Source organism: Electrona antarctica, assembly GCF_951216825.1.
Source record: "Electrona antarctica genome assembly, chromosome: 8".
NCBI classification, from domain to species: domain Eukaryota; kingdom Metazoa; phylum Chordata; class Actinopteri; order Myctophiformes; family Myctophidae; genus Electrona; species Electrona antarctica.
The window spans coordinates 15,262,439-15,287,790 of record NC_136789.1 but is presented as its reverse complement, the minus strand read 5'-3'; the positions used below and the strand labels follow the sequence as shown (position 1 = coordinate 15,287,790).

The following is a 25,352-nucleotide window of genomic DNA, read 5'->3' as shown; positions in this document are numbered from 1 at the left end:
TGTGTGAAAATTGCATGCAGTTGAAAATCTATGCACGTACAAATAAAATGTAAAAGTCAGTAAATCTCTTGACTAACTTTGCTAATTACTACACCAACAATAAAATGCTAAATCTGTGTAGTAAAGCCATGTGAAAAATAAATAAATAAAAGCACTAAAAGCTTTCTCCAAGTTAATTGTCATGAAGAGCGGGAAGTTACACTTCCACATTAGCTGAGAGACTACCTTTCCAGGAGTCAGGAGTGGCAAACACATCTTTCATTGTTTCTTTTATGTGTGAAATTCAGCTATTCACGGCTTTCCTTGAGGCTGCCTTAGCTATTTTAATTACTTGGTGTCAGACAGATAGTTGACTATTGATGGTGAAAGAATAAGTGAGATGTCAAGTGAGAGAATTATGAAGAACTTTGTGTTGTTGTTGAGCACCACAAATAATGATGTTTCTGATGTTTCACAAAAGATTCTATCACAGAGGGCGTAAATGAGCCATAACTGATGCCGTCAATAACAACCACCCAGAGAAGCGTGGTCTGTAGCATTCCTGTGGACGACATCATGCTGCTGCACTCAGGTTTAACCCTTTCAGGCCTGACGTCGAAATTTAAAAAAAAAAGTTTTCTAAATCATGACAATTTTCTGAAAGATTTGAGGCACATTTTCTTTTCTTTTTTTTCTTTTTTTTTTGCGGCTTACGCCTTTTATTGGTTTTTGAAGGGACAGACAGTAGGCTGACAGGAAACGGGAGAGAGATGGGGGAAGACATGCAGTAAAGGCCGTGTCGGGCTCGGGAGTCGAACCCGCGGCACACTGCGACTGGATTACCAGTCGGGTGCCCAGACGGTTACGCCACCGCCTGGGCTTTGAGGCACATTTTATCTGCTATTTTTTTCAAAAATAGCAGACCTACAAGTTCATAGCGCGCCACTCGGTGGCGCGCTATGAACTTGTAGATCTGCTATTTTTCAATAGCTAAATCATAACGTAATGTTTACAACACCAAATGGGGTTCCCGCCCAAAATGGGTTAAATGGATTAAACTTGAAAGCTGCCAGCATGTACGGCTGAAAAAGGTCATTGAGCATTCACAAAGAACTGTTGGGTAGAGGATACCTGTACAAGCAGGATTACATGGTGCAGTAGTTATGGTTTATTTACATCATTATGTATTTATAATTCTGACTATAGAGTTGTTGTATTTTTATTCATGTATTTGATTCATTTTTTAATTAAAAAAGCCTCTTGGTGTTGAACATGTACTAAAACACTTCAAATCAAATCAGATGTGTATGGTACATAGCTCCTTTAATTGAAAACGTCTACATTAAAAGTATAATTAATTGGCTAACCACTAAAATGATATTATATTATATTAAAAGTCAAACTAAATAAATGTATCACAGGACGACTGAGGACAAAATCTAAGTTTTTACTTTGAAGTTCACAACACAATAACTTCTAATTTTCCATCCATGCTTTCCTTTGGGGCATCTATCCAATTATCCTACCGCAGTAGATTATCCCTAATCCTGCAATATGGCTAATTAGAATAACACTTCCTCATAATCAAAATCAACGCAATTTGTGCAAATATAAAGCAACAATGAAGTGGGTTTCACTTACAAGCTACTACTAACAGTAGTCACAAGGACAAAAGTTGAGCTACACATTGCACATAATTGCATTTTATCAATCATTGTATAAAAGCATCAAATATTGTGGGGAAAACTACACCAGAAATCTATACTCTTACAACAATTCAGCCCCAAACGAGACCTAAGGGCTCACAATTGTTGGTCTTGCAAATTTTCACTGTGGGATGAAATGCTGATAATATGAATACAAAAAGATAAATACTTACATTAGATAAGAGCATGCAAAAATGGAAAACGAAGCCATGCCACACAGAAACACGTTAGATATGCAAAAGGAAAAGGGTGAAAGATGGTTGAGAAATCACACAGTATTATGACTGCATTAACCATTTCCACAAAGATTAAGATGGCATCCTGTAGTGCTATTGGATTGAAGGTATCCTCCCCCACTTACCATATTTCATAATTATTCCACCACAATAATGTATGAATTTGCACATGTATGACTGAATATGACTGAAACGGTCTGAGAAATTGTTGAATTTGGACAAATAATGATTCCTTCAATTGCTGCAAAAGTACAGCTACAGCGGAATAGGAACCAAATGTTTGTGAAAATGGCAATGTTAATAACGGGTTAGCATGCTGCAAAGCCTTTTTTAGTGGATGCACATGCCTAGGTACATCATACTAACCTTGCAATAGTGTTGAGCTAGTGGGTTCAATTACCTCTACATCAGAGAAACAAATGGAACAGAGCAACATATCGAAAAACATACAAAGTAACAGATCATTGACAGTACTTGTGAACTGCATGAAGCTAGGCTGCTGAATGAAGTTTTGAATCATGGGAGCATTGGCACATACTGTACTGGACTTATGATTGGACTTGCAATTTATCAACAAAGCCCATTCACTAAAATGCAGATGTTACCAAAAAGGAATGTCATAGGCAGAACGTTGTCTCAATTGTGACCATCAACCAATGCATTCCTAAAGTTATATAGGGAATCAAACAATAAAACATGGCACGTCCATCACATTGACGCTATACTGTAGATGTAAGGGATTCAAGTACTCACCATAAAGGAGAAAGCGTGTGTTTGAGGTCCCAAGTTTATTGGTGGCAACACAAGTGTAGTTGCCATAATCTCCATCGGAAACATTGAAAAATCTCAGCGTGGACAGTGATCCAGTGCTATCAATATCTATGCCATCAAAGCCATTCAACAGCCTGAACAGAAAGGAAAGACCAAAACAAATGAGATACAAAAATAAACACATAGACAGACAGAAAGATAGAGCAACAATAAATAATGTACAGTACTACCAAGTACATGCACACACGCGCGCGCGCACACACACACACACACACACACACACACACACACACACACACACACACACACACACACACACACACACACACACACACACACACACACACACACACACACACACACACACACACACACACACACACACACGCAACATTATTTCTCATTTGGCTACTTAATATGGAAATCTATAACCCATTACCTTCTGTCATCTTTGTACCACTCATAATCTGCTTCTGGCACTGCATCCGCCTCACACTCCAACACCCCACTCTGGCCCAGAGTCACTCCAATGTCTCTGCCCTCTGTCACAGTTGGAGCATCTGCAGCACAGCACAGATGCACAGACAGACGCACAGACAGACAGACACAGACAGACAGACGCACAGACAGACAGACGCACAGACAGACAGACAGACAGACAGACAGACAGACAGACAGACAGACAGACAGACAGACAGACAGACAGACAGACAGACAGACAGACAGACAGACAGACAGACAGACAGACAGACAGACAGACAGACAGACAGACAAAGAGCACAGTGGTTACAGCTCAGCTGCAGGCAGGAGAGGTGAATGTTTTTGTGGGAGAGTTTTGTTCAACTCCAATTTTCATAACATATTCATAACTCAAAAGCTATAGATGTATTGTTTGGGCTCTAAACAACTCTACATTGTTTCTAAGCTTTAGAGTGTATGCTACAGTACTTTGATACATTGACTTAGATAACAGCTATAGCGAGAAAATAAATGTTCTTGCTTTGCAAACCGCAATGTGATTTACAGCAGAAAGCTCACAAAGTGCCGCAACGTGACTGGCTGATGATTGGTCCCTGACTGACTAACCAGCAGGCTCTTCTGCCTTGTTCCGCCCTGGTTCCGCCTAGTTTATGTTGAATTTGCTAAAACATCATTTTTGGGAAAAACAAAAAACAAACATGATATGCCCAGTCACCATGCTGCACCTGTGATGTTCCTTTTTACTGACACCAAGTTTAAAATAAGAATTGAATGCACAGAATATCAATACGAAGCAACTGAAAAACCTGTTATTTCAATGGTAGTGGATGGAGAGAGAGGACAACAATAATGGATGGAGAGAGAGGATTTTTGTCCAACCATGACACGGCAACCAATGGGTGCTAAGAGGGGCAGAACCACGGGCGGCACTTGACAAAGGGGGAATTGTCCCTCTACACCAAATCTCTTGAAAATAGCTGATCTACAGCTATTTCTGCGACGATAGGGTTCGTTGAAAGTGCCAAATAAGGGTGTGTTCTGATGTTAATACAGTAGGCCTACCGTATGTGTACCACCATTCAGTATTCACACAGTACTGGATCTCAATGCAGCTCAAGACCTGTGGCCAATGATTACATGCTCATCCCTCTCCCTCTTTGGCACATCACTTTGTAAGAAAGCTGAAATTCCATCTTACACATTAAATGCATGCAAATGCAAATGCATTAAAACACATTTAATGCATTTGGAATCTATAAAGAATATATTCTGATATCTGGGCATCAAAATGTATCGACTGAAGTTTAAAGGACAACTTTTTATTTTTATGGTTTCATCTTTAGGTTATTGAAAGTAAAAGATTATTTTGTTTGCTGCTTTCTTTCATTTGAATGATTTTAGCTACGTAGTTTTGATAGGGGGTGACGGGGGTATTCGAACAAGTGGCAAATATGTATTTTTTTTTTTTACAGAATTTATTGAGATAGTCTTTATTATTATTTACTATAGTCCTAATAGACCCCAGGAAATTACATCTGGCCACAAAAAATCCCAGGATCTATTGAATGTGGAGGGGGATAGGGGGATGCCATACTGTACTGTATGACGTAGGCTCAATATGTCAGTTTGTCACCTCCCCCTTCACATTCAGTAGATCCCGTGATCTTTTTGTGGCCAGATGTAATTTCCTGGGGTCTAGTAGGACTGCAATAAATAACAATAAATAAATCGCTGTAACATTTTGTAATAAAGGACATACAGTATTTAGCCACTTCTTCGAATGCCCCCGCCCCTGTCATATAGCTAAAATGAAAGAAATAAAAAATAACACTCATCTTTTACCTTCTCTAATAACAACCTAAAACATGAACCTTGGTTAAATAAATAAATAAAGTTGTCCTTTAAAGGGCAGTTCTCATGATCTCACAGAATAACCAGTATTTTCAGAAACACTGCTTTATGCCTCATACCGTCACAATTGACATTTTGAGTTACCCAGGCAACCATTACATTAACCCATTTTGACCTGAGATCAGATTCTAAAAATGTCTTCTACATCCTGATAGTTTTCTGAAAAAGCTGTTTCTATGTCAGTCGTTCTTCGATTTTTCAAAAATAGCAGACCTACAAGCTCGTAGCGCGCCACTCGGTGGCGTGCTATGAGCTTGTAGATCTGCTATTTTTCAATAGCTAAAGCATAACATAATGCTAACACCAAAAGGGGTTCCCGCCCAAAATGGGTTAATTTCCTTGGGGACAGTGAAAATAACATTTATTTATTTTCACCTAGAGGTAAAATATGTGAGACAGAAGTAGCATCTTATAAATCAATGTGGCATATCCACAGTGGTGGTACTAAGCCCCTGAAGGCCTGTTTTGAAGAGCCAATGCCGCCATGCATAAAAATAACATTGCAAAATTGAGGCATTATGTGCACTTTCAGCACCATAGACAGCTCCACATGGAAATAATACAAACAGCCCTTACATAATAATTAATAAAAAACTGCATGAACTGAAACAATTATATTTTTGCTTTGTAATGAGGAGAAGCCTTCACCCTATGTGCAACTATTGTACTAGCCTGTGCGTCTTGGCTAGCTATAGGAGAATGTTGTGCTGTAGTATACCACAGTTGCCATTCCATAATAATAATAATAATAATAATAATAATAATAATAATAATAATAATAATAATAATAATAATAATAATAATAATAATAGATTGCAATTTTATGGCGCTTTTCAATGCACTGTGCAAACTCAAAGCGCTTTACAATGGTCCATTGGAGTACATCCCACTCTGTATGCTGTGAAAAACGGTTACCTCTCGCCTTCTTTTCTGTTAATTATCTGGTTATTCATGCAATGTTGGCCTGGTATGATCATTTAACACAAAATAATTACTTATAGAGATTTTTATAATTAAGTGTATTTGCTTAACTTTACTCAAAGGCCTTTGTGCAATGGCGTGCTAGTTTTCCTGACCTAACATTTAATTGCACAGTTTAAATGACCAAAAACACAGCATAAACACGTATTGTGTCTCAATTGTGTGGGATTTGTTACGGATAGAATGATGACACGTATCTATGTATATCTGATTAACTTTACTAAATATAATATTCCTCTAAGATAAATAAATAAATATGGCTTGACTTAGCTAAGTGAAATTATTCCCAACTTCCCCAAACATTCAGACTCACTGAGTCGTGTGCGTGCGTGCGTGCGTGCGTGCGTGCGCTCGTGCGTGCGTCAGACTGTGTGAACTCACAGTTCACTGTGATGTCTACCGTCTGGACATCCATGTCGATTTCATTGATAGCCGTGCACTCGTACGTCCCAGCTCTCTGCCTGGATATAGCTGGGATTTCCAGGTACTCGTCGTCTGATGCCAGGTCCCCTGTGAAATGACAGCAAGTGGCAAAGAGGAGAGATCAGCGACCTGCAAATGCTTGTGTTCTGCTGAAATATCATTTTCACATGTGGCCTACGGGGGGCAGAGGAAAACAATGATATGAACTGTGCTGGGCGCAGAGGTATAGAGGTGATGACTATTATTAACAGGTTCAATCCATACAAATGTGGTCATGTAGTATAGATTCATTACATCGTTCAAATTAAAAATGATTCACTATGTTACAGTACCATGCAGACTACAAAAAGGAAAATTTGAATATGCAGCTGTTAGTTTGGCTTTTAGTGGGAGCCAAGGCTTTAGCTGTTATGAGCTGTCTTAATGATTACCCACATTTTTGAGAAAATGACCAACCCATTTGTTTTCGGCAACTTACCCAAGATAAAAGATTAGCCCTGGGTCCAATTCATTTCCATGTAGCTGAAGATCTACTGTATGTTCCAGCAGCAACATGCTAAGAAGCTTGATCTGATACAATAGAGCACCAAAGTCTGACGTCAATATCGGTAGAGGGCGCAAATCCACAGGTTTGTGTACTTTTTATTTGCATTGTAATCCCCATAGGGGGATTTTAGATAGCCTCATATAAGGACTGTGTTTGAAAAATAAACAAATCATCCAGGCCGCTTCACTCATATGGATATGAAGAATTAACTGACTGAGAGAAAACGCTATTGTTACTGCTACTGAATTAGTTACATTATCATTATTTTGCAAACGATACAGAGACACCTCCCTGACAATAACGCTGAGACAGCTTGTTTATTTTTGGACCAAAACGCTTATATGAAACGATTTTAAGATGAGTCCATGTTATTCTCCATAGAGAAATTACTTCTGTGAACCAGGGGAATCGAAGGGACGAGCGAGTGACGTCAGGACTTCGACGCTCTATTCAAACAGCTATATACACAGCAAAATGCACCAACATTGAGCTCTGGAAGTGTAAAAGTGGACATGCCAAATAGAAAAATATACTTCCAGACATATTCTCAACAGTTTCTGTCCCTCTGCTACTGCCGCTAAACGCCTACACAGATTTGAGCTGGCTGACATTTGTCTGTTTGTTACAATACAAGATTTGCTGATTAGTACTGCAGTCTTCATGAGGCCTCGACTCATTATCCCTTGTCAGTCAGGATCTCCCTCTCATATAGTAGATATAACAAAAGGGGAAATGCCAACCCAGGATACTTTTTCTCGGTTTGTCATGCTTGGGAGAGACAGCTAATATGGCACTTAACGTGAAAGAACAAAGGACATAATTGACTTCAAAACCTCCTCCCGAGATTTTGTGCGGTGACATTAACAGATCTCCCGTGATTTCAATTTGCTGGGTTTAGGCGCTAAACTGACTTGCACCTGGGAAGGTTTGTTACAGAGAGCAGTCATGCCAGACATGCTGACGAGGGGTGTCAAGAGATCTGTTATGCGAGAACAGCTTCCAGCCTGACCCCCTTTCTGTGTCTCTTGTTCATTTTTCATGTCAGTTCTTTTTTATATTATTATTTGGAGTCTGACTTGACATGGGCTACTACATTCTGCCAGTACAGAGTAGACCACACGTCGCATAAATCCTCCACAGAGAACTAAACGAGAGCAATGCATTTATCTGATGCACACTTCCAAAGTATTCACATTACGCATCAGTTTTACAGCCGTTGCCTTAGCATTAGCAGTTAGGGACAACCATTCTCAAGATCGACAAGGTGATTATATGAAATCAATGTTCCCGCACACTTAATGGCTATAATAAAAAAGCTTGCCAATAAAAAACTAAAGATGGCTATCTCCATGACTGTCAGGGAGGGAGCAAGAATGAGCATCTGCTTGTGGCTGATGCTTTGCTGTGGTCTTTGCTCACTTTGTCTTGTTTGAATGCTAGTCATCCAACTGTGCCACTAAGAACAATGCCCATCATGTCAAACGTTGATAACAAGACAAGAACTTTCACATTCTGCGAAAGAGAAAAGTAAACATCGGCTCAGCGGAGGCAAATAGTTCATGGGAGGCTTCACTGTTTAAATGCTGTAAACAGTAAACTCGCAATAACAAGAACGACATCCAATTTAGAAATCCAATTAGTGGCAAATTGCATAATCTTACAGCCAAATAACTTACAGCTGCATGTGGACTGTTGAAAGTCCACATGCAGAAAATATAGTGTGTGTGCTCTACGACTGTGTTTTTGCACTCTAAGGGCCGATTCATACTCCTATGTTACCGCTGTTTCGGCGCTGTAGTGCCGAAATGATTTCAGCTCGTCAGAAAATTTCAATAGCACCGAAGAGACGACTTTAGGACGGTACCCGCCCCCCCGAACCTCAAATGACGTCACATTGTAGGCTCTACAGAGCCGAACCGACTTTTATTCGGCTCTAAAATAGGGGTATGAATCGGCCCTAAGTCTACTACAAGGGGGACGGATGCATCATCTCTCCGTGACCAAGAGGTTGAGGAACAGCAGGACAGCCTCCAAGACTGTCCTCTGTTACCGTTGTCCTAATGGTGGGACATCTGAGAGAGCATGTAGAGGGCAAGATGGAAGATATTAAAGTAGGTAGGTGGGGGCTGGACTGAGAGGTAATCTCCGGAGGAGCAGGCAAGAGACCTTGTACCCCCTCTGTCCTGAAACACCACTCCGGAGCTTTCAGCAAAGTCAAGGGCAGAGAGGAAAATGGGTAGAAGGAAATGGAGAGAGGCAACCGTTGAGAGGAGAAGGCAGGAGAGCAGAGGGATAGAAGTACTTACAGGAGAGAAAACAGGAGATTATGGTAACACAGGGTTTATATTTAAACAAGCAAGGGTCCAAAAGGAGGAGTTGGATGCTATAGTTGGGACACTAGCTGGAGCACAATGTCATTTTGACTATGCATGCACCTCATAGTACTCTAGCACCTCAAAGGCATTAAAAGCAAAACTTCAGACCTCTGATCAGGTTACTACTAAACCTCACACCAAGGACTCGCCTACAACCCCTGCTCATTATGCTAGGGTGGGATGGCTCAGGGTAGAGGACAGAGTGCAGAAACTTGCAATGGGTCTGGTATTCAAGATACTCAAGTGACCAGTGCCCATGTACCTGTTTGACTAATGAGTCACAACACCAGAGCTCCCTCCAAGATAAAGCGTATAAACGTATAAAGCATTGTGGAACTCCACTGATATCATTCCCCCCAGATTCGGCACAAACATGGGGATGAATTCATTCTACTGTTATACCAACAAAATGTGGAATGCCCCACCAACAACCATCAAAACGTGTGTGAGTATACTCATCTTTGAATGTTTTATATTGACTAAGTTAGGTCGTGTCACTATACATTATGTTCACTTATTCACTCATTCAGAGATCCAGTGCATATTGTATATCTAAGGCCAGCAGCTAAGAATATTGTTGTATCTTTATTTTTTCCAATTTATTTGATTCCAACCATCTTGGTTTGGCTTTTGACTCTTACTCTTACCTGTATGTCTCCTGTGTTTCATTTTCACTTCTGTCTTTCTGCTATGACACCTATGATCCCCTCTGGGATCAATAAAGCTTTATCTTATCTGATCTCATCTGAAAAGGGGGGAGAGAAACAAACTGAAGGATAGATGGAAGCTGATATTGGGAGAGAACAAAAAGCAATGCAGTGACAGGGTGGGTGAGAGTGTAACTGGAGAAGAGACGCCTAGATGAAAGCTCCACTTGAAATGAATGTGCTCAAGAAGTACTTTGTACTAACTAAAAAACACTCACTTAAGCCCTATATATCATAGAAATGTACAAAACGGTGTGAGAATTATTGATCTGTTTTTGAAATCTTTTTTTCTCAAAAAATAAGTGAACATTTATCTAAAATAGGGACATCTATAGGGTTAATGGTTACGTGATTCCCAAGAAAATAAGACAGTAAGGGAGGGGGGGGGTGAAAACAGTTTCAGTGTACAGTAAATAAACATGGCCTGTTACAGAACATCTGGTTCTTTAAACTGTGCCTCTCAAGAAGCTGAAGAGAGAGGTAAATACTGCATGCAGATAGCCATTTTCTACTGATTATCAGCCTTGGGCACATGGAATTTTATAATGTGCCAATACAGCTTTGATGTACAATCCCCTTTGATGAAAACAAACATAAAAGGAGGGAAGAAAAAAAAACATACAAATACTGTAGCTTGGGGTTCTATTACCCCAAAGTAATAAGGCTTCTATTGAAGAGGTTGCCAGCACCGCAGAGAATCTGTTGTGACAGTATTACTTTGATTTGACCCATCAATAGCAGGGATATTTTTTGAACTACAAAGCAGAAAGATAAGCGTGACTGTTGCGAATGTGACTTGGGTCACAGATCCGCTCCGTGTCATCCCGATCAAGGATGATGATACGGTGATGTAATAAGTGTAGGGTACTTGATTGTTTATTGTATTACTGTTACTACAGTACACACTGTACCGCCGTGTTTGAATGCTCGCGGATCATTATCATCCAGCTCGTCATTCATTTCTTCAATATAGACTACAGTACACACTAGTTGACCAGAGTCATCCAAGGGTTTATCTATTCTAGCCCACCTCCTGCTTTCCCCTCTACACTACTACTAGAGTTGGCAAAAACAACCAATCGCAAGCTCACAATATGCTGCTTGTAGACCTGCTGTTTTCGCAGAACATTCAACCCAGAACAGGGATGCTAACCATCCACATGATACTGTGATTGTATTTATCGCTGAAAGGCGAAGATCACCGCTTCACGTTTTGGCCAAGCTCTTAAAACCCATTTCCCGCCAGCATTAATTAATCCCCCGATAGCATATTGCCAAGGTTTTATCACGCGTAACACTTACTTTGAAGAGCCAAATATCCGTAATCGCATGTTCTTGTGACAAACTGCTGTGTGTGGTGTCTTCACCGGTTGTTGTTCTCTCGGTCAATGGTGGATAAAGCCGACCGCGAGTATCACAGCGCCTGCTACAGGCCGTTGAAAACGCTTGTCTGGGACAGAAACTGCCCCTCAATGTCGTTTCTGAGATACAGGCAGGGCTTACAATGCAAGTGGATGCGCGCGCATCTTCAAAATGGCCGCGGCCAGTGTGTCCCAGTCTGTGTTGATGCGTTAGCAACATTAGCTACAAAGCCTACGATACGATCCTATTAAAACTTGGATTAAATAATGTAAACCCTGGTTCACGAGAGTCTCGTGTTTGGCGTGCTAGGGTACTAATTTACACCCTCGTGTTCCTCGTTTGTGCCTCGTGTTAAACCGTAGGTCATACAACAACAACAACAACAACAACAAAAACAACTTCCCTAGGCCCTTCCCATTTATGCCTAACTGGATTTCATCAAAACAGACTTTTTGCTCCAATCCTACCAACATTCACACAAATTATCTCTTGTGATCAAGATGCATCAGTCAGATTTTTGCTACGATTGGCTTCCAAAATGTGCGGTAGAGCAGCTGCACTGGACTGTTTTCTCAGTCCTGCTTCTGCCCACTCTTGCTGGAATTCTGACCATTCTTGCCCGCTCCCACAATGATTACATTTCTGACCACAGACACTTCTGATCAACTGCTCCCACCCGCATACACCATTTAAGTGCCGTTAATTCCCACATAATCACGCAATATCACTGCCAAGTTCTGCATAATTCCACAATATTTCCACTGGGCCTCAAAACATTATAAACAGTAACACAATGACAGGGAGAGTAAGAGAGAGAGAGAGACACAGAGAAGGCCATTGCAGCACCATGGACAGCGACACAGTGGGCTCAGCTGGGTTTACTGCTTGACAGTAGGTTATTAACAGTGTGACGGCCGCTAATTGTTTAATCCAGTGTTCCACCGCGCGTAAAACGCTATACCCGACATTTGTTTAATGCGTTTATTTCGCTGTTTTAAAATAATTAAAAAGAAACAGCGGAAATCAAGTCATCATCTGGGCTGCTATGGCTTCTGGGAAATTGAGCTCAATGTAAGTGGACGGGGGTTTGTTTGGACTACAATGCCTCATGGAGGCGGACCCTGTAGCTCATTGTAATGGCCGCTGGTGTTGATGATCAAAACATGCCGACAGACCATTTTTCGCCGGATTTTCGCCGTTGAAAGCTGCAAATACTTCAGCGTATGCTCTAAACGTAATAAAACAATCTCGGCAGCGTTGAATATTTGATTAAATAGCGGGTAGCGTGGGTTATGGAGTCAAACTGTTAAATGGATGGCTTATGCAGCACATACCTGTCGGGTATTTTACTCTAATATTGCTTGTCCTGTGCCTTCCTGTTATTTATTGTTCTGTGTTCCTTTATTCTACATTTATTCTCCTGAAAACATAATTTCAGAGCATACCTATTTACACGCACATTGACGGTGGGTGCTGCTGGGCCAAGCTTCAGCACCAGCTTCAGGTAAAATAATTACTTTATTACTAACATCATTTCACCCACTCTTTTGTACCCGTACTCCTGTGATGTGACAATAAAGTTGATCCTGATTCATTCAAATAATAAAAAGTGTTGAATGTGCATGAGCTCTGTAGAGATAGTGTCAACTTTAGACTATTATTTAGACTATTATTATCCATAAATCATCATCCATATAACAGCAAGGTAAAATAAATGGCAAGTGCAAATACAATGAATGTTAGGCAACCACAAGTACTGCACGCTACGCATGCACTTTAGCCAATTGCAGGAAAATACATTGTGTGTAATATAATAATAGCGAATGCATACAAAATACTGAAAGGTACATGTTGGTGGTTTAAGTAACAATGGCAATGACAGCAGAATTCACTATAACACATTTTAGTACAATCGACAGAACCATATTCAGCTGCAATGAATTCCATAAAACATTATGATCTCCAGTATGGCGCAAGCCTCTGCCTTACAATGGTCACGTGCTTTGTCTTACACACAACATGAGCAAAAATAGCAGATCTGCAAGCTTACCTAACCCTAAAGTATATAGGGCTTAAGAATAGGTTAATTACAATGGAGAGAAACTGGCATAGTCTTAGCTTATTTGTACATTTCTGTTCAACAAGCAGAGTATCCAGGTCCACAAAATACAAAACCACTGACTGGCTTATAACTTGTTATTTATAACACCATCCTACTACACTGGATTTGTTATAAAGAATACAACGTTTACCCGCCTTCTGTCATTCATCTTTCCACCAATTCCAACAATATACCCTACAGAAAGACATGGCAAATACATTATGGCATATATCAGATGTTATGATAAAGTGTAAGACTAGAAGGCTCAAAGAGCCATATTCTGTACTATGACGATTATATTTAATTGACAAAGTATGGCCTTTTAGGGAAAAAATATGTTTTAGTAATACTATCATATCTAGCTGTCAAGCTATCAAACAGCTTTAACAGAAACCTTTTTTTTTTACCATGAAGTCACCCACAGGGCAAAAACAAAGCCATATTAAAAACAAAAAAATCCATCAGCCACAAACGACTCTATAATCTCACAATCACAAACATTCCAGTTTCAAATGAACGTGTCCAACTAACTGAGCCAATTCATTTATGCCTATTGTTCCCAGGCCAATTTCAATCATGCACATGTTCATTTTGGCCATTTTCATGTGCCAAGAGTGTGTGCCGGTGGCCTGCTGGGTTTGACAAACTTTGGTGTCCAGCATACTGGGGTCTGTGGGAGATGCTGAGGATCACTTATGATCTGCCACAGGTCCCTAAAGCCATCTATCTATCAGGGTGAGTGGCCGCAGCTGGCTGGCTTCAGAAATGTGCGAGAGGCCCAGACTGAGCCTGGAATAACATCAACCCGACATGCACGCACGCGCTTGCATACACTCACTCTCTGAGTGTATATTTAAAAATGTTCTTCTTTTCAACACTGTGGGAAGCTTGTAATAACTGGACCCACACTGAATGGCCGCAGGCTGGTAGTATAGTAGCAGTGGAAATGCAGGATACTGGAACTAAAGTTGTTTCTGCAGAGTGCTGGGGCAGTGTGTGTGCTCAGCTATCTCTGCCAGCCAGGGTGAGGGGAGAACACTCTATGTGTAGCTACATGCTGAACCAAACACGTGCAGTCGCGCGCATACACTGTCGATGAACCTGATCTACAAGGTGAGTGGGGAATAGGTGGGACAGAGGGGGAGGGGTAAAACTGGTGAATCGTGGATGTCCTTTATCTCTATTGAAGAGCACCCAAACAAGCTGAACTAAGTCGACTTTCACGTTCGCCCAATACTAAGAAAAAGAAACACACTGTCAGAGATCTCTGAATTGAACTGGCTGGCTAGTTTAGATAAAGGAATGGGAGGAAATCACATTTTCTATGAATTTCAATTCATGCACATGGTTGGACTGGAAGAGAGCACTGAGGTGAGAAAATTGTCTCTTTTTCATTATTATTTTCGCAAAGATTTTCTTGCTTTATTGGCAAGAATGCAGTGAAGAAAATTGGAAAAATGGGGGGGTACGACGACAGAGAGACAGAATAGGTTGACCAATGTTGGCAATATTCCTATTATTAAAATGAAAAGAACGCCTGCATTATAAGGTACACACTCTTTGATACTCTTTGTATCAATACCAGGGGAGCGATTATTATGCCATCAATCCTTATGAAAATGTCACCGGCTGTTGAACATCAGTTTCAGTAGCGCAATATTATGCTATTCAATGTTTGCAAACCACTGTCTCTAGGTTATTGTCTGGGAAGATCATAGGATTAAGCATACTGTCTGCCAGCAAGTGCAGCCAAGGGTGTTGGACTGTGAAAACACTGCATGATCTAAGATAGGATAAGATAAAATAAGATAAACCGATATTGAACCCTAGGGGGAAATTCGGGTGTCATAATAGCAACAGCAGTAAGGTTTGATTTATACTTGGTTGCACGCAGGTGTCGCACACTGAAAACTGTCAATCTACTGTTTTATGTGTGCAACACTGACACACAACTAACCTTTTATAACAGGTAGGAGTAAGAGAGTGAAGACCCAACACAAAATAAATTAAAGACATAAAATGAAAATGAAATAAAATACAACGTTTAGCCAGGTTCTGACTCAAGACATAGGTCTCTGAACGAATGAGTAATTATGATGTAACATACAGTATGTAGGCCCTACAGTAGATTCACACTTGGAATCTTAAATATTATCATTGGTCCATTACCAATGAATATATGAATTAATTTACATATTTTACCAATGAACAGGCCTAAGATAAATGGATATAATACTGTATGTTCAGACCATCAACAGTGAATATGAGAATGAATAGGTACAGTATGTACAGTGTCAACAGGCTTCAATAGTGAGTATCTGGGTATTATGTACTATAAACAGTATGAATAACTGGAAAGGGGAGTGAAAATGTGCATCTTTCTTGGCCTACTGGCAGTGTGCAAGAGTAAAGTGGTGCCCATAGCTCCAGCAGTTTGAGAATTGGCTGGCCACACATACAGACACCGTAGAAACGCACAAAAGGGTGAAAACATAATCTCCCCAGCATTCAGCCTGGAACAGATACATATATATGAACAGTCTAACAACAATGCACATACAAGAAAGGTAGCATGCAGAGGCTTAAAGTGGCCTACAATGATGCCCTGAGTATAATTCTACTCAAGATCCCTAGATCAGGGGTTCTCAACCTGGGGGCCGCGACCCCTCAGGGGTCGCCAAATTATTTTGGGGGATCCCCAGATTATTATTATTTTTTTAAATGTTTTTTTTACTGAATGTCTGGAAAATGGAAATTAAGAGTTTACATACTGTATATACACATAGTACATGCATGCCTTAATGATTATATAGATCTGGTTTCAGAATTTAATTATGATGTATTTTCTCTATTATTAAGGTTATTGTAGCAGTCAATTTGTATTGGGGGTGAGGAGGGGGGCGGGGTGGGGGTCGCGAGACAATGGCCAAAGCATTTACGCTTACGGGGATCCCCAGCCAAAAACGCTGAGAACCACTGCCCTAGATGGCAGGCCACTGTGGAATCCACACATGTGAGGCTCTCTCAAGGCACTCTATGGATGGATTCATGTCTTGCCTGGATGAGTCCTGCAACATTATTATTGAGGATATAGTCAATCCTGGGAAGAGCTGACTGCTTTGATTTTATTTTATTATTATTATTTTTAATATATAATCAGCATCACATTGATTATTTATAGGCTACGTGTATATATACTCTATGGACCCTGTGTGTCTCGAATAAAGTTTTCTTTTCAAAATCTTTTTATTTCCGTTTTAACAGTATGGGTGTCAAGTCACAGGTTCATAGAAAAAATAAAAATAAAATATCAGATTTTAGTATCAGTGACTGAGGTAAACAAACGTAGCCTACTGTATGAATCAGAGATCGTGGGCAGACATAATGAAAAGACATGTGCAAAACATGCCCCTTCAAGACAAAAGAAAAACATTTTCTCCCCTTCAAGTCCCAATTTAGTATAGCCAATTCCCAATTCCACAGCCTCTCTACAAGTACTCCATCTCTGCTAACCCCCACAATCAGTCATTTCGAATAAAGTTTGAATTGAATTGAATGAATATAAATATAAATATATATATATGAATTTAAAGTGAATAATAAGTCTTTAGTGTTTGCAGGTGTGATGTATAGAATACAAAGAATCAATGGCTTTAATCCATTCTGTACGGGAACCCCTTTTGGTGTTTTAACTAAACATTATGTTATACTTTGGCTGTTGAAAAATAGCAGATCTACAAGCTCATAGCGCGGCACCGAGTGCCGCGCTATGAGCTTGTAGGTCTGCTATTTTTTTAGAAAAATCGTGAAAATGTGGCGCAAATCTTTGAATATATATTCTTTCAGAAGACTTTTTTATTTCGATGTCAGGCCTAAATGGGTTAACCCATTCTGGGCGGGAACCCCTTTTGGTGTTAGCATCATGTTATGCTTTAGCTATTGAAAAATAGCAGATCTACAAGCTCATAGCGCGCCACCGAGTGGCGCGCTACGAGCTTGTAGGTCTGCTATTTTTGAAAAATCGAAGAACGACTGACTGGGTTAACGGAAGCAGACATCTGCTTGCCATGCCATGAGCTCAAGCAGATGCCAGCTCATGGGTGGCATCAAGCAGATGCCAGCTCATGGGTGGCATCTGGCGTAATGAGCCATGAGCCCTGAGCCATGATACAAAAAAACCCATTATACTATAATAAGTATAGGAATAAGTAGGTAAATGCATAATATAATTGGCAGATTTAACCACAATAGTCCAGCAATAATAGTATCAATTTTCCATTCTTTAAGGGTAAATGCAAATGTTCCAATTAAAGTACTGGCTGTTAAGGAGGACATTTTGACTGCGGGGGTGACACAGACACTCCCATCGCAACCCTCAACATACTCATACCACTCATACACAATTATATTTGATTGCACCTTCAAGAGGCCAGTGCTTAAATGACTTTACATCTTTTCTCATCATGTGTCAATCATATTCAGTGCAGATAGTATCTATGGCTAGTAGCTCACTATTTTATTTCATCTTTATTTATATGTAGTCCTATTTATGATTATTATTGTATTGTATTGCATTATTGTATACATGTATACTATATATTTCGGCCATCTGAAAATAGCCGATCTACAAGCTCACAATGCGTCGCAACTCGCGATGCGACGCACTGTGAGCTTGTAGATCGGCTATTTTCTTGATTGGTATACATTTGCGTTTACATTCTGCATAATGAATACTTTATGTACTTTAAGCACATTTTTATACCAATGGCTTGATTTACTCAAGTACATTTTTAATTCCGGACTCATACTTGTAACAGAGTATTTCCACAATGCAGAATTGATACTTTTACTTAAGTTTAAAAATCACACCCGTGTGAACTGAGTGGTGCAACTCCCCCCCCCCCCCCCTCTCTCTCTCTGTCTCTCATTAGCAGGCAGCAGTGCGGCACTATCTCTCTCTCTCCGTTTCTGGCACAACAGCGCCACTTTTGGTCATTGGTACTCGTGCTCATAGTGACATAGTTAGGTGAACACATAGGTGAACACGGACATTGCTGTTCCTTGGAGTGGTTGCACCACTCAAAAAACACACACACACACACACACACTGATTCTCACTGCAGTTCCTGCTATGGCACCTGCATCATTTCCCTCCGGGGCTCAGTGAAGTTTTATCTTATCTTATCAAAGCTACAAAGTGAACTCAGCTGTGAAGCCCAGCTGTTGGACACCGTTAATGAGATTCCACAGTAATAGGTGCAATTGACTAAGAGCAGCTCATAATCATATTGGAATGGGATTAATGCACACTCTGCTGGTTTCAAAGTCTATTGATTGGGCTGTTCCAGGGGTCTAGGCAAATAAGCAGCTTTCCCTAATTAAGGATAATGTTACCTTCTTATCCTCTCAGCTGGAACACCAGGGTGATGACATGGGAAGAGGGTTTCATTTGTGGTCCCATTTGTGGTCCCATTCAATCGCTACGGTACATTGATTGTTTCTATTTATTTTATTTACAGTCATTCACTGTTAAGTATTGACATTATTTTCCTTCTTGCCATTTTGGTAGTGATAACACTAGTCTATATATACCGTATATTATTGTAGCGAGATAATAGGCAATTTATGATGTCAATTAGCCAGAGAGTAAATGTAACCTTAACTCGCCAGCGAATTAAAGGCACATTACACTCTATCCCCTTGCATATCATTAACGTCCAATGAAGACGTGAGTTTCGAATATGATTGTATTAATGTTAAAATTACGGTTCTCCTCGATGCAAACAGATCAATGAACACAGACAGAAACAAAGCAACACTCCGTAGATTTGTTTAGATTGTACTAGCAAAGTGATATGTTTATTATATCGAAGTACTGTTCACAATATATTTCATACAATAGAAACTGCATAGCAGGAACGTGCGCGTCAAGGCTAATCCACTTCTGGGCATGAGCCAGAGAAGTTTAGCCAAGCGCATTGATTAATACACTTTCACCAGACCAGTGCGTCAACCGTTGATTATAACTTACGCGGTGCAGCGACGTTATATCAAGGGTAGTACACAATGAAATCCGATCTGGTTAAAGTTATATTAACAAAATAGCTACGTTCCGGTTAAAACACATCGCAGAAATTATAAGAAATTAGAAGACAGAAAAGGAGAGTAAGAGGGAGAGGGGAGGTTCTTCTAGCAAATAGGAGGTTTAAATGGTTGCTAACTTCAAGTTTACTTTAAATCATTTCCCGAGGAAGAGAGTAGCTGGTTCTCTAAATCAGGTTATAAAATAAGGAATCTAGCGTCGGTTTGGGGCATAACATGTTCAATTCCTGGACCCACCTGTTTGGTTGAAATTCCGTCTAGGCGAAATCCTCAGAATCTGGAACCAGGAGTAATGAACGTAGTTAAAATCCAAAGGTGTTGCGCGACACTATAAAGTTGTCTTTACTTCTTTAAGTTTAAAATATAACGTAGTCGATCTGGTTCTCATATGAACACACCCAGTTGAGGTGATACGGAACCGCTCTAGTTCCCTGGGTCTGTGTTTAAAAGGCAAGCTCCACGCTTGGCTTGTGTTGCGTGGTCGTTGCAAATGGAAAGAGCCACCAAAACAGGTTCTCTCTGATATATATTGAAGTTAAGAAAGCGCCAAAAAGGCATTCTCTTTGTCTTGGGAACCAGCTCAAACTGGTTAGTAAATTTGCTTATTTTACCCCAAAGTCCGTTTGGAGGGGCTAAGGAATTTCGCACCTATAACTTATCGCCAGCAACCATTTACTTCCCGTCTTTGAAGTTAAGAGCGCACACACACACATCCACACACAGGCACACACGCACCAACGCACATACTCACACACACACACACACACGCCCACCCTTGGGTAAGCCGTTCAACCGTGAGGGTATTTTTCACACGTCTGGGGATGGCAGCGCATCCCCCCCAATATTGAACAAAAGGTAGTGATGTTTGGTATGTGCGTTCTTATTAAACAATGTGTGTTACAGTAGTGCATGTCATCCTGGTCTCACAATCAAGGGTTAGGAAGTGCATTTCTTGTGCCAGTGGCTGTATGGCACTGTCCAGTGTCTGTCATCTGTTAGGGTGAAACGTTCAGCAGATTCTGCGTGCCCCACGCGCATCCTGGCGGGGTTACGGGGAGTCTCAGGTCCGGTTTGTTTATTCAGTGTAGGCAATAACTCGACTAAGTGTCAGGCACCACCGTTTGGCCCACATTCTCTGATTTTACTCACTCAAAGAGAAATGGGGAAATAAGGTGGTGTCCTGTTACTTAAATTGGCCAAGTTAATTTCACCCATCAGCTCTCTCTCAGACTACATTATTCTATTATAAGTACATTTATCACATGTGACTGTTATTCATCATGGATATTGTTGAGATGTCATGTTACACGAGCGACATACTGTACTGTATGGCATGACACGCTAGAAATGTCCTTCCTTTCATTTAATAAAATATGCAAGTGACAAAAACGGAAATTATTGTCACAAATGGCAGAAGAGTAGGAGCAGCACTGAAGCCCTTTTCGGTTCCACCGATGAGGCCGTCTCAAAGCTTTTTTGCTCAAACAGAGGAAAGCTCAAAAAATGGATTCTCCGCTCAAAATATAATTTTGGCTCCTTGGTATGAATCATATCACTATGCAACAGAGACATGAGACCCAAAATAAAGAACAATGGCAAGTTCTGCACAACAGCAATGTATGCATCAAAACGTAGCTAAAGCGGAGCACAGAAGGTTGACTTGTATTCAGAAAATAAGAGGGCGGCAGTGCTAGTTTATCACCAAATGAGATCCTTAAGGGGTTCTCCAGTCTAGATGGCCATTAGAGATAAACATAAAACAAGGAATTGCCCCTCCCAGTGTGCTAATAAGCCTTGGATCATGAAACTGTTGTGTTTCACAGATCAGGGTGTAATCTGGAAAGCTTTTTGGGACATACCAGTGGAGTGTTCTGTGCGTTTGGCAGCTGACAATAATGCCCACACAAAGACAAGTATAGTCTATTATGTTTGCCTAAATGACGACAGATGGACACGGTAATTACATTTAACTCTCCAACTTTTCTCACTATAACTATAAAGCTGCAACTTTACAGTTATAGCTTGTGATATCAGTACATCATTTATAACACGGCCGATTATTTTACAATCACTTTAAATTGTAGGCATGAAATGTGTGATGTATTTCAACATTGATTGTTGGGACATTTTCCTGACATAATGAGCTTTAATCATTGCTCAACAGATGTCAGCTCAAAACATACTGTAAACAGATAAATTACAGATACAGTACAGTGACATTTTTGCGACGCAGTTAACTATGGGATTGCGTGCATTTCCTGTCAGTGTGTGTGTTGGTCGGGGTGAGAGAGCATGTGACATCACGTGACATCATCAGGGATGGGTATTTCAATTCTGTAAATGACATGACATTTGTACTTTGATATTCCAAGGTTTAGAGATAGTCAATCCACTAAAAAGAGGTGGAGATAGAGACCGGGTTCTGATTCAAATTCGGCTTATTGGATCCACTTCTTAAATACAGAGTTTCCTAAAGGAATGAATGAAGAGCTTTTATTTAATTGCTTCTAGAGTTCTTAACAGGCCCGAAAATTAAGATCTTACCCCCCATGCCAAAGCGCCAGCGCTCGCCCAGCAGTCTACATATGTTGATCTGACCGCCCCATCCCAAAGTGCCAGCGCTCGCCCAGCAGTCTGCTGTCACCCAGGCGGATGCGTGCATCGTTCTCACCCTCAGGCGTCTTACTGGTCGCAAGGAATGAATGTTATAGCTATAAACTGCAAGCAAAAAGTTGAACCACTTTCAACTTGCCATCCTTTTTTGGGCATGTCATTATATTATTAATTAATATTATTTAACCCATTTTGACCTGATTCTACAAATGCTTTCTAAATCCTGACAGTAAAACCTAATGTTTCTGTCAGTGGTTCTCAAAGTTTTTCATGTCAAGGACCCCCAGAATTATATGTAATTGAAACACCAAAAGGGGTTCCCGCCCAAAATGGGTTAAATCACGTGATGTGCTATTTTCACAACAAGGTATAAAACAGGTCTTAACAGTTAAGTGGTTAAATACAGGAGAAACGGTCCGCTTCAAGATGAAGCCTCAAAAAGCACTGTCGCTCCCAAGCAGTAGCTCTGATGGGTTGACCACCCCAATAGGAAGCTGTAGAGCTTCATCCCCCGGAGAGGCCATTACCAACAGCTGAGCGGGAGCCATCGCACTGCTGCTAGAGGACAGAAACGGATCAGCTGGGAGGGAGATCAGAGGACCATATCCCTGGAGGAATTGACCATATTCACGTGGCTTACTTCATACTTGGGGGCTGGGGGATGGCGATAAACTCTGCCTCCCCCCCAAGCCCACCCGCTGTGTGAATAAAGTCTGTATGTGGGGCACATACTGTAGGCCAGTGAGTCTCAAAGTGGGGTTTGGGGACCCCCAGGCGTCTTTCCAGGGGGTACCCACAGAAATGAAGAACAGCTGAACCACTTTAACACTATTTTGTACTTTTAAATTAAAAAGGAAAATGCTGATGTACAGTACAAGCTCACAACGTGTTGCGTCTTGACAAACACAAATCTTCACTTCGGTCCTTAGGCCAGCACAATCTTTTTAGATGGGGGTCCACGGCCAAATACATATTACATTTGGGGACCCGCCTTGAGATGAAAATAAATGTGTCTGCACAGTAAGGTGTTCATTTACTCTGAGAATTTACAATTTGGTTACATCTGGTTGCATGTATACACTCTCTGTGCACTTGGGGCAGTATGCGTCATGACACGTCGAAAGAAGGTGGACAGGAAAATAATCTCAGAAGCAACTTAAATGAGACTTGTTTCCATGGTTACACCTGCAGCAGTGGCTGAAGACTTCTCCATCCTGCTTGTATGGACAAGGAAAGTCAAGTGCTGCCGCTGAGTGAAGGTTGACTAATGGACGACTAATGGTTAGGCAGCAAATCAGCCCCCGGCAACTACCTATAATTAATTATCTATGAACAGGTTGAAAAGTATCAGGCTTCAGAAAATCCCATTCCACTAATACATGTCTCCTCTATTTGAGCGACCACATCAAACACGACATGGATGCTGGCAAATACTGCGGCATGGTTATGCTGGACCTTCCAAAAGGCTTTCGACACTGTAAACCACTCCATCCTGATTAATAAGCTTAAAGCAATTGGTTTTGATAGCACATCAGTAAACTGGATCTACCGCTACCTGGAGCGGCGAGAACAGATGGTGGAGGTGAACGGAAAACTGCCCCCCCTTCCTTGCGTTCCACAAGGAAGCATACTAGGGGCTTTACTGTTCTTAATATATGTAAACGACATGACATCAGCTTGTGACTGCAATTTGTTTCTGTTCGTGGATGACTCTGCACTACTGGTCCTCAGCTCTGAACTCGGTATAATCTGCACCTGGCTCGCTGATCTATACTTTCATTACACCTGGGAAAAACTGAATCCATTCTCTTTGGATCAAATAGTAATCTCAGAAGGCCGACGGCTTCTCAGTAAAAGTGGGTGACAATATTATCAGAAGAAAAGATTAAATGAACTAGAAAAAGTGCCCTTCTGGGCACAGGTCTCCACCAGGAGGATAGGAGTGTGTGTGATGTTTGGCAAAATGTTTAGGAGTAATATAATTGTGTGTGTGTGTGAGACACAGCTTGGCCTGTTGTAGCGCCACCATGAGGCTGATTTGAAAACTGTCAAGTGGCATTTCTTCCTCAGCCTAGTGGGAATATGCATGCACAGTTTCACCGCAATCGGACGCTGCGTTGAGTAGTTGCGGCGATTTGTACAAAACAGGCTACTCCTGAAAAGTGCGAACTTTGGAAGCCAATCTTAGCCAATCAGGATGGAGTCTGAGAAATCTGAAAGACCCATTTCGTTGAATGGCTCTAGAGAGACTGTGTACTAATTTGCTTGATGTTTGGACAAAATCTATAGGTGTACTGTCCAAAAACTTGTTTTGCACAAAGCGGCCTCCTGGTGGCGCTATAACAGGCCGTTCTGGAAATTTTGGGGCAGAGGTTCATCGTTGGCATCCAGGGAGTGTGTGTGCACAATTTGGCATCGACCGGGTTAACGGTGCCGGAGATTAGCTGTTCACAGACGGACGGACACACGGACACACACACGGACGGACGGACGGAGTGCAAAACATACTCTCTCCCCATGCCTTCGGCCTGGTGGAGACAATTACCTACCTAGGTTCCATCTTGGAGGCAAATCTTTCCGGTGATAAAATGGCCACCAATGTAATACAAAAAGTCAACCAAAGAACAACTCCTCACTGGGCAACAAAAATACGAAGAAACCTCATACACGGTTTCTTCGACTATCCATGCACCTCATGGTACCACAGCACCTCAAAGGCCCATAAAACAAGGTTCCAGACTTCCCAAATCAATTAAATTAATTTTATATGCCACTAAAATGTGGAACGCCTTGCCAACAGCCGCTAAGAAATGTGAATCCCTAGACTCCTTCAAAATCGCTCTCAAGGAGCAAGTTTATGGGTAGCTGCAATTCGAAACTGGCCCCTGAAAAAAAAAATAAAGTCCCCGTTCTATACTGTTCACGTATTCCCTTTTTTCAAACTGTGTATTTGATGATTTTTATTTTGCATAGATGTGTATATCTGTATGTCTTTAAATGTATTGATGAATTGAAAATGGGGGACCCTGATGTAAACAAGTCTTAGTGCTTTTTCTGG

The 25,352-nt window shown here is 41.0% G+C and overlaps 1 protein-coding gene across 4 annotated transcripts in view; it reads right to left on the bottom strand.

The window, feature by feature from the left end:
* The window catches only part of ntm (neurotrimin), a 555,361-nt gene that overhangs the window by 6,421 nt on the left and 523,588 nt on the right, over positions 1–25,352 (bottom strand). For 3 of the 4 annotated variants that reach the window (XM_079508855.1, XM_079508853.1, XM_079508852.1), the window contains 4 exons: positions 6,446–6,574; positions 3,132–3,252; positions 2,675–2,826; positions 2,288–2,323 (listed from right to left, as the gene is read on the bottom strand). In XM_079508855.1, coding sequence (XP_079364981.1) covers positions 2,288–2,323; positions 2,675–2,826; positions 3,132–3,252; positions 6,446–6,574 — 438 coding nt within the window. The remainder of the gene's footprint in view (positions 1–2,287; positions 2,324–2,674; positions 2,827–3,131; positions 3,253–6,445; positions 6,575–25,352) is intronic. The other variant, XM_079508854.1, reaches the window with a different exon arrangement.